Below are 14,835 nucleotides of genomic sequence, written 5' to 3'. Positions count from 1 at the left end.
ATGCGTTTGATAAGACTAGCAGATAAACTTAAAGAGCACATTATAGGAGGTACGGTATTAAGCTGGATAGAGAATTGGTTGAGGGACAGGAAGCAAAGAGTAGGAATAAATGGGTTGTTTTCAGAATGGCAGCCAGTGAGTAGTGGGGTACCGCAGTGCTCAGTGCAGGAGCCGCAGATGTTTACGATATATATCAACAACTTAGATGTTGGAATAGATAGCCGTATCTCGCAATTTGCATACGATACAAAGTTGGGTGGCAGGTTTAACTGTGTGGAGGATGCTAGGAGAGAGCAGGGTGATTTGGACAAGTTAGGCGAGTGGTCCAAGACGTGGCAGATGCAGTATAATGTGGATAAATGCAAAGTTATCCACTTTGGAGGTAAGAACAGGAAAAAGGATGATTATTATCTGTATAGGAAAAGGGGAGATACAGCGAGACTTGGGTGTTGCTGTGCATCAGTCGGTGAAAGTGGGCGCGCAGGTGCAGGAGGCAGAGAAGAGGACGAATGGTATGTTGGCTCCCATAGCAAGAGGATTTGAGTCCAGGAATAGGGAGATCCTGCTGCAGCTGTACAGGGTCTTGGTGAGACCACACCTGGAGTACTGCGTGCAGTTTTGGTCGTCTTATCTGAGGAAGGATATCCTTGCCTTTGAGAGGTTGCAGAGAAGGTTCACTAGGTGGATATTGGGGATGGAGGGACTCGCCTAAGAACAAAGGTTGGATAGAGTAGGCTTGTATTCACTGGAATTTAGAAGATTGAGGGGGGTTCTTATAGAAACATGAAATTCTTAAGGGTTTAGACAGATTAGACGCAGGAAGGTTGTTTTAAATGCTGGGGAAAAACCAGAACAAAACAGATATATCTCGTAAACAACTGCGGCCATAAGAGGGTTGTTTTTTAGGACTGAGATGAGGAAAATTTTCATCTCTCAGAGAGAGGTAAATGTGTGGAATTCTTTGTCACAGGAAGTTGTTGAGGCCAGTTCCCTGTCAATATTTAAGTGTAGGTTAGATTTGGCCCTTGCCACCGAGGAGATTAGGGTGTATGGGGAAAAAGCAGGAACCGAGTACTGATCAGCCATGATCATAATGAATGGTGGTGTAGGCTTGAAGGGCCAAATGGCCTACTCCTACACCTATTTCTATGTTTCTATTTTAATCATTGAGTATTTTGCTACCTGGTGTGACAATACCAAAACCATTTACGAAAGGACATCTGTTTCTGCTGAGTGGAGGAATGTTCAGAGGAGTTGAACGAGATATGTTTTTTGACACCAATATTTGTGGAGTCCTGGAAAGATTTGCCACTCACGGTGAGGGGGTTTCCTTGAATGGTGACAATCATCCATGATGGCCATATGGATGGTGTGAAAATATGTTGAGGTATCTAGGTGAGAGAAAATTAGATTGTTGTGGTGTACTTTTACATATATATGCACAAATATTGGGATGAATGGCCGGTCCCATTCTATGTTAGGTATTTGTGGGAAATGTGAAGAAAAAACAGAAGCAACAAATTCAATTGACATTTGACATCCTTCCAATAAACAACTGCAGATCATTCTCTGAGGAAATTCAAGACAGAGTTGAAAATAATCAAGAGGCCCTTTGGCCAAAATAGTTCCTGCTGACTGAACTGCTCTCAATTAAATAACGTGGACAGGCAGGACTTGTTCAACCAGTCTGTGAGACCATCACTGTCAACTCGAAGCACTGACATCACAGGAGTTCAGAAGAGATAGAGAAGAGATTTGTTGCAGTTTTTGGAGTGGAGGATAAGTGATAATTGCACAATCATTACTCTATGCAAGGGAATGAGAGTGTCTCCTGCATTGGATTGACTAGTGTCACACTATAAATCATGGAGATGGAAGCTCAACAAGAATACTAAAAGAGAGGCAGGGGCCAATAATTTTGCACCAACAACTTGCAATGATTAGAGCTATGTTCCTTGACTTATTGGGTGTACAGAATGTCAAATGACGATGTTTCGGTTGAGGGCCGTATAAATCACGAGTCCAGATGTTTATCAGTTTCAATGAAAAGCCTTCACTTGAAATTATGCAATGTTTAATTTCTTGTAAATGAACTCTCTCAGCCTGAACCTACACAGAAATGCATTTCCACTGTGTGGACATACTGCTGAAATCATGAATGGGGATCATCTTGACAACCTAAATCATTTGGAGCTTCAACTATGGTTGGCAGCAGATATTGCTGTCGATCTGTTTTCAATGGATCATAAAACTCCACAAAGGTAACTGATCCACTTACCTGCTGGCATTTTTTGTCCGTCATTTTCACAGGTACAGATTGAAGATGCTGTTGGTGCTGGAGATACTGTAATTATTGATGCAGTCGTTGTCGTTTCGACGGTGCTGGTGGCACTTTCACATGTTCCTTTATATTTCAGAACTTCACAATTGTCCATACACGGAGTGAAGTTACAGAGGGCAGATTTTCCTGCAGAAGTCACAATCGCCTGATCTGGAGGCAGAGTAATGATAATGAGTTAATGGTCTTACACTTTGTGCAATGTACATAAGCACGGAAATTCGTCCTTGATGTAGAAAATGGGATTTTGTAACAAAAAATATGAGAATACATCCCTATTAAAATTTTGAATATTGTATTCATCTGCAATGAGTTAACAAGCAGATCCATAAAAAATAGGTTGACCACCCTAAGAATATTGTCTTCAGTACCGGTTTATCACTGCAGAAAAGGGGTACTTGCTTTGGAATGGATCCAGAGGAGTTTCAATAGAATGCACCTGGGTCAGAGCACATGTCGTATGAAGCAAGGAGAACAGGTTTTGGGATTTTCCTTGGGAAAGTCAAAGGATGAGAAATGAAATCACAGAGGAACACAAGTTTATGAATAATCAAAGGTTTTGAACTTGAAGACGGGTAACTTTGATGGTATGAGATGTGAATTGGCAAAAATAGATTGGCAAATGGAACTTAAAGGACTAACAGCAGAAATGCAATGACAGTCATTTAAGGATAGCTTGGAGGAAGTGCAGAAAATGTACATCCCAGGTTGTACAAAGAATATATCGAAGAGTATAGCGTATCCGTGCCTAACGAGGGAGATGCGAGAGTGTCAAATCCAAAGAATGAGCTGACAAATTAGCCCAAAAAAAAATATCCCTGATGATTGGGAGAAATTCAGGGTTCTACAGAGGATGACAAAATGATTAAAGGGATTATGAGAGGAAGCTGGAAGGGAACATAAAAAATGAATGTAAAAGCGTTTATTGATACGTTAAAAGGATGAGTTTAGTTAAGACAAATGTGTCTGTGGCAGACAGAAACGGGTAAGTTGATGATGGAGAACAAGGGTATAGCAGACTGTTTGAATGACTATTTTAGTTCTGTCTTCACCAAGGAAGACAAAACTAATCTCCTGGAAATTATTCAGGATCTGGAATCTATTGTGACGGAGGGACTAAAGGAAATAATTGAAAGCTGAGAAGTTGTATTAGTTAAATTGCAGGGATTAAACGTGAATAAATCCACGGGGCCTGATAGTCTGCATCCAAGAGTGCTGAAGGAGGTAGCCCAGAATATAGTGGATACATTGGTGATAACTTCTCAAACCTCTTTGGATACTGGATGAGTTCCTGAGGATTGAAGGGTGGCCAACGTAACGCCACCCTTTAAGAAGGGAGGGAGAAAGAAATCTGAAACTATAGACAAGTAGGCCTGACATTGGTTATTAAAGATGCAATTGCAGAATATTTGGAAAGTAGTGTAATCATCGCACAGAATCAGCATGGTTTTGTGAAGGAGAAATCATGTCTGACGAATCTAATAGAGTTTTTTGAGGATTTAAACAGTAGAGTAGATGGGGAGAACCAGAGGGTGTGGTATATTTGGACTTTAGTAATGCGTTTGATAAGGCTAGCATATAAACTTAAAGAGCACATTATAAGAGGAATGGTATTAAGCTGGATAGAGAATTGGTTGAGGGACAGGAAGCAAAGAGTAGGAATAAATGGGTTGTTTTCAGAATGGCAGCCAGTGACTAGTGGGGTACCGCAGGGCTCAGTGCAGGAGCCGCAGTTGTTTACGATATATATCAACAACTTTGATGTTGGAATAGATAGCCGTATCTCACAATTTGCAGATGATACAAAGTTGGGTGGCAGGGTTAGCTGTGTGTAGGATGCTAGGAGAGGGCAGGGTGATTTGGACAAGTTAGGCGAGTGGTCCAGCACGTGGCAGATGCAGTACAATGTGGAAAAGTGCAAAGTTATCCACTTTTGAGTTAAGAACAGGAAAAAGGATTATTATTTAAATGGTATCTGTTTAGGAAAAGGGGAGATACAGCGAGACTTGGGTGTTGCTGTGCATCAGTCGGTGAAAGTGGGCATGCAGGTGCAGGAGGCAGTGAGGAGCACAAATGGTATGTTGGCTTCCATTGCAAGCGGATTTGAGTCCAGGAGTAGGGAGATCCTGCTGCAGCTGTACAGTGTCTTGGTGAGACCACTCCTGGAGTACTGCTTGCAGTTTTGGTCGTCTTATCTGAGGAAGGATATCCTTGCCTTTGTGTGGTTGCAGAGAAGGTTCACTAGGCAGATACTGGGGATGGAGGGACTCGCCTAAGAACAAAGGTTGGATAGAGTAGGCTTGTATTCGCTGGAATTTAGAAGATTGAGGGGTGGATCTTAAATAAACATAAAATTCTCAAGTGTTTTGACAGATTAGACACAGGAAAGTTGTTTCAAATGCTGGGGAAAAACCAGAACAAGACAGATATATCTCGTAAACAACTGCGGCCATAAGGGGGTTGTTTTTTAGGACTGAGATGAGGAAAATTTTCTTCTCTCAGAGAGAGGTAAATGTGTGGAATTCTTTGTCACAGGAAGTAGTTGACGCCAGTTCCCTGTCAATATTTAAGTGTAGGTTAGATTTGGCCATTGCCACCGAGGAGATTAGGGTGTTTGTGGAGAAAGCAGGAACCGGTTACTGATCAGCCGTGATCAGAATGAATGGCGGTGTAGGCTTGAAGGGCCAAATGGCCTACTCCTACACCTATTTCTATGTTTCTATTTTAATCATTCAGCATTTTGCTACCTGGTGTGACAATACTAAAACCAGTTACAAAAGGACATCTGTTTCTGCTGAGTGGAGGAATGTTCAGAGGAGATGAACGAGATATGTTTTTTGACACCAATATTTGTGGAGTCCTGGAAAGATTTGCCACTCACGTGAGGGGGTTTCCTTGAATTGTGACAATCATCCATGATGGCCATATGGTGGCCATATGGATGGAGCAAAAATATGTTGAGGTATCTTGGTGAGAGAAAATTAGATTGTTGTGGTGTAATTTTACATATATATGCACAAATATTGGGATGAATGGCTGGTCTATGTTAGGTATTTGTGGGAAATGTGAAGAAAAAACAGAAGCTACAAATTCAATTGTCATTTGACATCCTTCCAATAAACAACTGCAGATCATTCTCTGAGGAAATTCAAAACAGAGTTGAAAATAAACAAGAGACTCTTTGGCCAAAATAGTTCCTGCTGACTGAGCTGCTCTCAATTAAATAACGTGGACAGGCAGGACTTGGTCAACCTGTCTGTGAGACCATTACTGTCAACTCGAAACACTGACATCACAGGAGTTCAGAAGAGATAGAGAAGAGATTTGTTGCAGTGTTTGGAGTGGAGGATAGTTGACAATTTCACAATCATTATTCTATGCAAGGAATGATAATACGCAGGCGATAAGAGTGTCTCCTGGAATGGCTTGACTAGGGTCACACTATGAATCATGGAGATGGAAGCTCAACAAGATTTCTAAGAGAGAGGCAGGGGCCAATCATTTTGCACCAACAACTTGCAATGATTAGAGCTATGTTCCTTGACTTATTGGGTGTGCAGAATGTTAAATGACGATGTTTCGGTTGAGGGCCGTATAAATCACGAGTCCAGATGTTTATCAGTTTCAATGAAAAGCCTTTACTTGAAATTATGCAATGTTTAATTTCTAGTAAATTAACTTTCTCAGCCTGAATCTACACAGAAATGCATTTCCACTGTGTGGACGTACTGCTGAAATCATGAACTGGGGATCATCTTGACAACCTAAATTATTTGGAGATTCAACTCTGGTTGGCAGCAGATATTGCTGTCGATCTGTTTTCAATGGATCATAAAACTCCGCCAAGGTAACTGATCCACTTACCTGCTGGCAATTTTTGTCCGTCATTTTCACAGGTACAGATTGAAGATGCTGTTGGTGCTGGAAATACTGTAATTATTGATGCAGTCGTTGCGGTTTCGACGGTGCTGGTGGTACTTTCACATGTTCCTTTATATTTCAGAACTTCACAATTGTCCATACACGGAGTGAAGTTACAGAGGGCAGATTTTCCTGCAGAAGTCACAATCGCCTGATCTGGAGACAGAGTAATGATAATGAGTTAATGGTCTTACACTTTGTGCAATATACATAAGCACGGAAATTTGTCATTGATGAAGAATATGGGATTTTGGAGAAATAAATTAGAGAATACATCCCTATTAAAATTTTGAAAATTGTATTCATCTGCAATGACTTAATATGCAGCTCCATAAAAAATGGGTTGACCACCCCTGGAATATTGTCTTCAGTTCTGGTTTACCACTGCAGAAAAGGGGTACTTGCTTTGGAATGGATTGAGAGGAGTTTCAATAGAATGCACCTGGGTCAGAGCACATGTCGTATGAAGCAAGGAAAACAGGTTTTGGGATTTTCCTTGGGAGAGTCAAAGGATGAGAAATGAAATCTCAGAGGAACACAAGTTTATGAATAATCAAAGATTTTGAACTTGAAGATGGGTAACTTTGACGGTATGAGATGTGAATTGGCTAAAATAGATTGGCAAATGGTACTTAAAGGACTAACAGTAGAAATGCAATGGCAATCATTTAAGGGTAGCTTGGAGCAAGTGCAGAAATTGTACATCCCAGGATGTACAAAGAATATATCGAGGAGTATAGCGCATCCGTGCCTAACAAGGGAGATGCGAGAGAGTGTCAAATCCAAAGAATGAGCTGACAAATTAGCCAAAAAAAAATAATATCCCTGATGATTGGGAGAAATTCTGAGTTCTAGAGGATGACAAAATGATTGAAGGGATTATGAGAGGAAGCTGGCAGTGAACATAAAAAATGACTCTAAAAGCTTTTATTGATACATTAAGAGGATGAGGTTAGTTAAGACAAATGTGTGTCTGTTGCAGACAGAAACGGGTAAGTTGATGATGGGGAACAAGGGTATGGCAGACTGAATGACTATTTTAGATCTGTCTTCACCAAGGAAGATATAACTAATATGCAGGAAATTATTCAGGATCTGGGATCTATTGTGACGGAGGGACGAAAGGAAATAATTGTGAGTCGAGAAGTTGTATTAGTTAAATTGCAGGGATTAAAGGCGGATAGATCCACGGGGCCTGATAGTCTGCATCCGAGAGTGCTGAAGGAAGTAGCCCAGGAAATAGTGGATACATTGGTGATAACTTCTCAAACCTCTTTGGATACTGGATTAGTTCCTGAGGATTGGAGCATGGCCAACATAACCCTACCCTTTAAGAAGGGAGGGAGAGAGAAATCGGAAACTATAGACCAGTAGGCCTGACATTGGTTATTATAGAAGCAATTGCAGAATATTTGGAAAGTAGTGTTATCATCGCACAGAGTCAGCATGGTTTTGAGAAGGGGAAATCATGTCTGACGAATCTAATAGAGTTTTTTGAGGATGTAACCAGTAGAGTGGATGGGGGAGAACCAGTGGGTGTGGCATATTGGGACTTTAGTAATGTGTTTGATAAGGCTAGCAGATAAACTTAAAGAGCACATTATAGGAGGTATGGTATTAAGCTGGATAGAGAATTGGTTGAGGGACAAGAAGCAAAGAGTAGGAATAAATGGGATGTTTTCAGAATGGCAGCCAGTAACTAGTGGGGTACCGCAGTGCTCAGTGCAGGAGCCGCAGTTGTTTACGATACATATCAACAACTTAGATGTTGGAATAGATAGCCGTATCTCGCAATTTGCATACGATACAAAGTTGGGTGGCAGGGTTAACTGTGTGGAGGATGCTAGCAGAGAGCAGGGTGATTTGGACAAGTTAGGCGAGTGGTCCAGGACGTGGCAGATGCAGTATAATGTGGATAAATGCAAAGTTATCCACTTTGGAGGTAAGAACAGGAAAAAGGATGATTATTTAAATGGTATCTGTTTCGGAAAATGGGAGATACAGCGAGACTTGGGTGTTGCTGTGCATCACTCGGTGAAAGTGGGCGTGCAGGTGCAGGAGGCAGTGAGGAGGACGAATGGTATGTTGGCTTCCATAGCAAGAGGATTTGAGTCCAGGAATAGGGAGATCCTGCTGCAGCTGTACAGGGTCTTGGTGAGACCACACCTGGAGTACTGCTTGCAGTTTTGGTCATCTTATCTGAGGAAGGATATCCTTGCCTTTGTGTGGTTGCAGAGAAGGTTCACTAGGCAGATACTGGGGATGGAGGGACTCGCCTAAGAACATAGGTTGGATAGAGTAGGCTTGTATTCGCTGGAATTTAGAAGATTGAGGGGTGGATCTTAAATAAACATAAAATTCTCAAGTGTTTTGACAGATTAGACGCAGGAAAGTTGTTTCAAATGCTGGGGAAAAACCAGAACAAAACAGATATATCTCGTAAACAACTGCGGCCATAAGGGGGTTGTTTTTTAGGACTGAGATGAGGAAAATTTTCTTCTCTCAGAGAGAGGTAAATGTGTGGAATTCTTTGTCACAGGAAGTAGTTGACGCCAGTTCCCTGTCAATATTTAAGTGTAGGTTAGATTTGGCCCTTGCCACCGAGGACATTAGGGTGTTTGTGGAGAAAGCAGGAACCGGTTACTGATCAGCCATGATCAGAATGAATGGCGGTGTAGGCTTGAAGGGCCAAATGGCCTACTCCTACACCTATTTCTATGTTTCTATTTTAATCATTCAGCATTTTGCTACCTGGTGTGACAATACTAAAACCAGTTACAAAAGGACAGCTGTTTCTGCTGAGTGGAGGAATGTTCAGAGGAGATGAACGAGATATGTTTTTTGACACCAATATTTGTGGAGTCCTGGAAAGATTTGCCACTCACGGTGAGGGGGTTTCCTTGAATGGTGACAATCATCCATGATGGCCATATGGATGGAGTAAAAATATGTTGAGGTATCTAGGTGAGAGAAAATTAGATTGTTGTGGCGTAATTTTACATATATATGCACAAATATTGGGATGAATGGCTGGTCTATGTTAGGTATTTGTGGGAAATGTGAAGAAAAAACAGAAGCTACAAATTCAATTGTCATTTGACATCCTTCCAATAAACAACTGCAGATCATTCTCTGAGGAAATTCAAAACAGAGTTGAAAATAAACAAGAGACTCTTTGGCCAAAATAGTTCCTGCTGACTGAGCTGCTCTCAATTAAATAACGTGGACAGGCAGGACTTGGTCAACCAGTCTGTGAGACCATCACTGTCAACTCGAAGCACTGACATCACAGGAGTTCAGAAGAGATAGAGAAGAGATTTGTTGCAGTGTTTGGAGTGGAGGATATGTGACAATTTCACAATCATTATTCTATGCAAGGAATGATAATACGCAGGCGATGAGAGAGTCTCCTGGAATGGCTTGACTAGGGTCACACTATGAATCATGGAGATGGAAGCTCAACAAGATTTCTAAGAGAGAGGCAGGGGCCAATCATTTTGCACCAACAACTTGCAATGATTAGAGCTATGTTCCTTGACTTATTGGGTGTGCAGAATTTTAAATGACGATGTTTCGGTTGAGGGCCGTATAAATCACGAGTCCAGATGTTTATCAGTTTCAATGAAAAGCCTTCACTTGAAATTATGCAATGTTTAATTTCTAGTAAATTAACTTTCTCAGCCTGAATCTACACAGAACTGCATTTCCACTGTGTGGACATACTGCTGAAATCATGAACTGGGGATCATCTTGACAACCTAAATCATTTGGAGATTCAACTCTGGTTGGCAGCAGATATTGCTGTCGATCTGTTTTCAGTGGATCATAAAACTCCACCAAGGTAACTGATCCACTTACCTGCTGGCATTTTTTGTCCGTCATTTTCACAGGTACAGATTGAAGATGCTGTTGGTGCTGGAGATACTGTAATTATTGATGCAGTCGTTGCGGTTTCGACAGTTCTGGTGGTACTTTCACATGTTCCTTTATATTTCAGAACTTCACAATTGTCCATACACGGAGTGAAGTTACAGAGGGCAGATTTTCCTGAAGAAGTCACAATCGCCTGATCTGGAGGCAGAGTAATGATAATGAGTTAATGGTCTTACACTTTGTGCAATGTACATAAGCACGGAAATTCGTCCTTGATGTAGAAAACAGGTTTTGTAAAAAAAAAAGAAATATATATAAAATTTTAATTACTCCGAAGATTGTATTCAACAGCTCAATAAAAAAATGGGTAGACCACCCTGAGAATATTGTCTTCAGTACCGGTGCAACAGTCGACTCTGCAGCCAAGAGATTCCAACACATAAATGTAGACATCGTGGGCCCCCTGGTGGTGTCCAGGTATGCCTGCTACTTGTCGACCGTGGTCGGCTGCGCGACAAGTTGTCCGGAAGCCAATAGGCTGAAAGACACTTCCGCTGAGACCTGTGCCAGGAACCTACTCGCTCACTAGATCGCCAGGTTCGGGGTCTCAGCGTCACACGTGACAAATGAGTGAGGTGCCCAATTCACGTTTGCCCTCTGGGCACTCTTGGCAACCCTCTTGGGTGTCAAGCTCCACCACACCACCGCATATCACCCCCAAGTCAACGGCTTAGTGCAGCGCTTGCACTGACACCTAAGTCGGCTGTCATGGCTTGCCTCACTAGCCCTGGTTGGTTGGACGGACGAGTTGCTATGGATTCTGCTCAGCATCAGAAGGGCCCCGAAAGAGGACCTTCAAGTATCATTTGCTGAGTTGGTTTACAGTGCGCCATTGTCGTGACCCACAGAGTTTTACAGCCTAGACATAGGCTCAGCCTGACTTTATCAGCAGACCTACGGAGCAAGCTCGCCTCGCTAGCCCCCTCCACCTCCGTCCCACCACGGCAGCCGACCATCTCATTTGCCCAAAGAACTGGACTCAGCCGAATATGTTTTCATCCGGCGCGATTCGCACACCGCGCCCCTGCAGCACCCTTATTAAGGCCCCTACAGAGTCCTGCAGCCATCAGGCAAGACTTTCACTTTGGATGTTGAGAGGAAAAGAGTACTGTTCACGATCAACTGCCTCAAGGCGGCGCACCTGGACCACAGTCAGCCGGTACAGATGGCCTAACCTAAAAGCCGAGGCCAGCTGTCCAAGGGGCAAGACGCGTAAGCCAGTTCTGGGGGGGGTTGTGCACATGCTCATGGCGAACTGGCCCCGCTCGTACCACTGCACCGGCGGGTCAGCTGCGAGAAGATGGCAGCGTCGGAGACCTCCTTTCCACATGGTTTGAATGGATTGAGCACCCCGGGCAAGCGTGATGACATCACCGCCCGCGCAGGCGTGGAGCTCACACTGCCCTTAAAGGTTTGAATAAAACGGTCATTGAAACCCCCATTGTGGTGGTTGTGAGTCTCATTTCTTGTAGCTACCGCTGCCCTGTTCTAGAATCCCTTTTCTTTGTCATTTTTATAAACAACCTGGATGAAGAGGCGAGACGAGTGGATGGGTCAGTACGTTTGCGGATGACACAAAGGTTGGAGGATTTGTGGATGAAGCAGAAGGTTGTCCAAGGCTACAAGAGGATATAGACAGGATGCAGAGATGGGTGGAAAAGTGGCAGATGGAGTTCAATCCGGATAAGTGTGAGGTGATACATAAGAGTGTAGATGAACAGAGGTAATTGCGGTCAAATCCATACAGTCATCAAGGTCACCACACAAGTTGATAGGATAGTTAAAAAGGCTTCTGGGATGCTGGGCTTCATTAATAGGGGGATTGAGTTCAGGAGTAGAGAGGTCATGTTGCAACTCTACAAATCTCTGCTAAGACGATAGAGTATTGTGTGCAGTTCCGTTCACCTCTTTATAGGAAGGATGTGGAAGCTATGGAGAGGGTACAGAGGAGATTTGCAAGGAGGTAACATGAATTGGAACACTGATGAGGCAAGGTTACCAGAGCTGGGACTTTTCTCTTTGGAGCATAGAAGGACGAGAGGAGACTTAATAGAGGTCTACAAAATTATGAGAGGCATAGATATGGTGGTTGGCCAGCGCCTGCTTCCCAGGACAGGAGTAGCAAACACCAGACAACATATGAATAAAGTTAAGAAAGGGAAGTTTAGGGGAGACATCAGGAGCAATGTTTTAATTGTCACACAGAGAGTTGTGGTGCCTGGAATGCCTTCCAGTGTTGGTAGTGGAGGCTAAAACATTAATGGTATTTAAAAGTCTCGTCAGACACATGGATTGTGAGAAACGGGAGGGTTTAGTATTTTTTATTAGGGATATACGTGTTGGCACATTAAGGGCCGAAAGATCCTAAGAATTACAGTACTTGACTACTCCCTGCAACTTCAAATGGACATCACTCTAGTTTTATATTGAAGTATAAAAATAACCTCGAAACCCTCTGAAAATCATCTTCCAAACCCCTCCCAATTGTTCTTAAACCTCAACTGTAAAATCAGTTTGTGAACATCTGTGTCACTAAAATTAAGACCATCTAGATACGTTTTCCTACTGCTTCCCTTCCTGCACCAACCTAGTTAGGAATTCTCATCACCAGCCTCATCTTCAATATTTCTCCAGTTGCCCCACTCTCTTCACCAATTTTGTCAATGTCACACCTCCCACATCTGGATCTTTTTCACTGAGTAAGCAATCCCCTTTGAATGGGGTTGAAAAGGATAGCAAATCGACATGATGGAATGGTGGGGCAGACTCGATGGGCCGTATGACATATTCCACTCATATCATATGGTCTTTTTTGCTCTCACATTGACTGACGTTAATAGCTCTTCTTCCTCAGACATTGTGCCTTTTTATTAAAACAAACTATTTTCTCATCTCCCCTGCAAAAAGCCTGTTTCATTACAGACTACACCATCTCTAACCTAGAACGCTTCCACCAGCGTTGTCTCCGCTCCATCCTCAAAATTCATTGGAGCGACTTCATCCCTAACATCGAAATACTCGAGATGGCAGAGGCCGACAGCATCGAGTCCACGCTGCTGAAGAACCAGCTGCGCTGAGTGGGTCACGTCTGCAGAATGGAGGACCATCGCCTTCCCAAGATCGTGTTATATGGCGAGCTCTCCACTGGCCGCCGTGACAGAGGTGCACCAAAGAAGAGGTACAAGGACTGCCTAAAGAAATCTCTTGGTGCCTGCCACATTGACCACCGCCAGTGGGCTGATATCGCCTCAAACCGTGCATCTTGGCGCCTCACGGTTCGGCGGGCAGCAACCTCCTTTGAAGAAGACCGCAGAGACCACCTCACTGACAAAAGACAAAGGAGGAAAAACCCAACACCCAACTCCAACCCACCAATTTTCCCCTGCAACCACTGCAACCGTGTCTGCCTGTCCCGCATCGGACTTGTCAACCACAATCGAGCCTGCAGCTGACGTGGACTTTTACCCCCTCCATAAATCTTCGTCCGCGAAGCCAAGCCAAAGAAAGAAGACACCATCTCTAACTGCTCTCTCCTTGCTAATGCCCAGGAAGGAATTACAGCTTCCTAAATCTGTGTCCTGTTTACTCAACGCTCCTTACGATCCCTTAAATTAGATTCCTCTCTGTGCCACACTATTGATACAGCTCACATCACTGCGGTCATTTGATTTGATTGCAGCAGAATAATCTCTCCCTCCTTCTCAAATTGTCTGCAGTCTACAATAGTCTCACTTCCCTTATCCAACACCCATTCCCTGTTTGTTGGATGCATGGAACTACAGTTACAAACTTTAACCCTGATCTAACCATTCATAGCCAGAGTGTCATCAGCATTTGCACTGTTACGTCTGAGGATCCAGTCTCATCTCCCACCTAATTCTCATACAGCTGCCACTTTGGAAACAGCAGCCCCATATGAAATGACAATGTCAATTTGTACACCAGTAATACCCACTTTTTACCTGACAATCACTCCTCTTCACCCCAGACTTTCTCTAAATGAATGGACTGGCCATTGTTAAGAACCCCTTTTGCACCATTATTTTTACACTCCACTCCAACCCTGCCACAGCTCATCTGCAGCTCAAATATTATCCAATTTCAAATTTTGAAGCCTTAGAAAATCATCCCATCATGACAAGCGTAATCATTCACAATTCCTGAAATTTGGCATACATCCAAAAAACATTAGTTTTAAGGTTTATTTCTTCCTTTGTTTAATGACTTAATCCTTACCTTGCTCTGACAGGGGCTGAACCAACGCTGACCGAGTACCTCTGATTAATGAGAGGAAACTAGATGTGTCTCTCTTTTTGTCCTGCAGAAAGATTAACATCAATTACATTGATGGGTCACCCAATGTAAAACTCTGCCAGACCTCAGTTTGAAACATGGTAGAGTCACTCACATGCAAAACAAACACATTACTCTCATTACATCCACTCAAATCCACTAAAATATTGAAATTGTTTTGCAGTTACAGAGCTCAATAAAATTCTCAATGTGTTTCCTCATTATTGTTCATTGGCACAAGGCACATCATAATATAAAGTGCCAAATCTGGGGGGTGTGGCAAGATGGCATAGGGAGTAGACGTCGGATTCCACCTCTCCCCAGCTGAATAATTAATACCTGAATTTTAA

The 14,835-nt window shown here is 42.9% G+C and overlaps 1 protein-coding gene across 7 annotated transcripts in view; it reads right to left on the bottom strand.

Moving 5' to 3' along the window:
- The window catches only part of LOC138740925 (uncharacterized), a 290,457-nt gene that overhangs the window by 149,238 nt on the left and 126,384 nt on the right, over nt 1-14,835 (bottom strand). For all 7 annotated transcript variants that reach the window (XM_069894271.1, XM_069894280.1, XM_069894261.1 and 4 more), the window contains 4 exons: nt 14,429-14,510; nt 10,118-10,330; nt 6,203-6,415; nt 2,279-2,491 (listed from right to left, as the gene is read on the bottom strand). In XM_069894271.1, coding sequence (XP_069750372.1) covers nt 2,279-2,491; nt 6,203-6,415; nt 10,118-10,330; nt 14,429-14,510 — 721 coding nt within the window. The remainder of the gene's footprint in view (nt 1-2,278; nt 2,492-6,202; nt 6,416-10,117; nt 10,331-14,428; nt 14,511-14,835) is intronic.

This window comes from Narcine bancroftii, chromosome 1, assembly GCF_036971445.1.
Source record: "Narcine bancroftii isolate sNarBan1 chromosome 1, sNarBan1.hap1, whole genome shotgun sequence".
In the NCBI taxonomy this organism is placed as follows: domain Eukaryota; kingdom Metazoa; phylum Chordata; class Chondrichthyes; order Torpediniformes; family Narcinidae; genus Narcine; species Narcine bancroftii.
The sequence above is the reverse complement of the archived record's forward strand: the minus strand, read 5'-3'. Positions and strand labels throughout refer to the sequence as shown.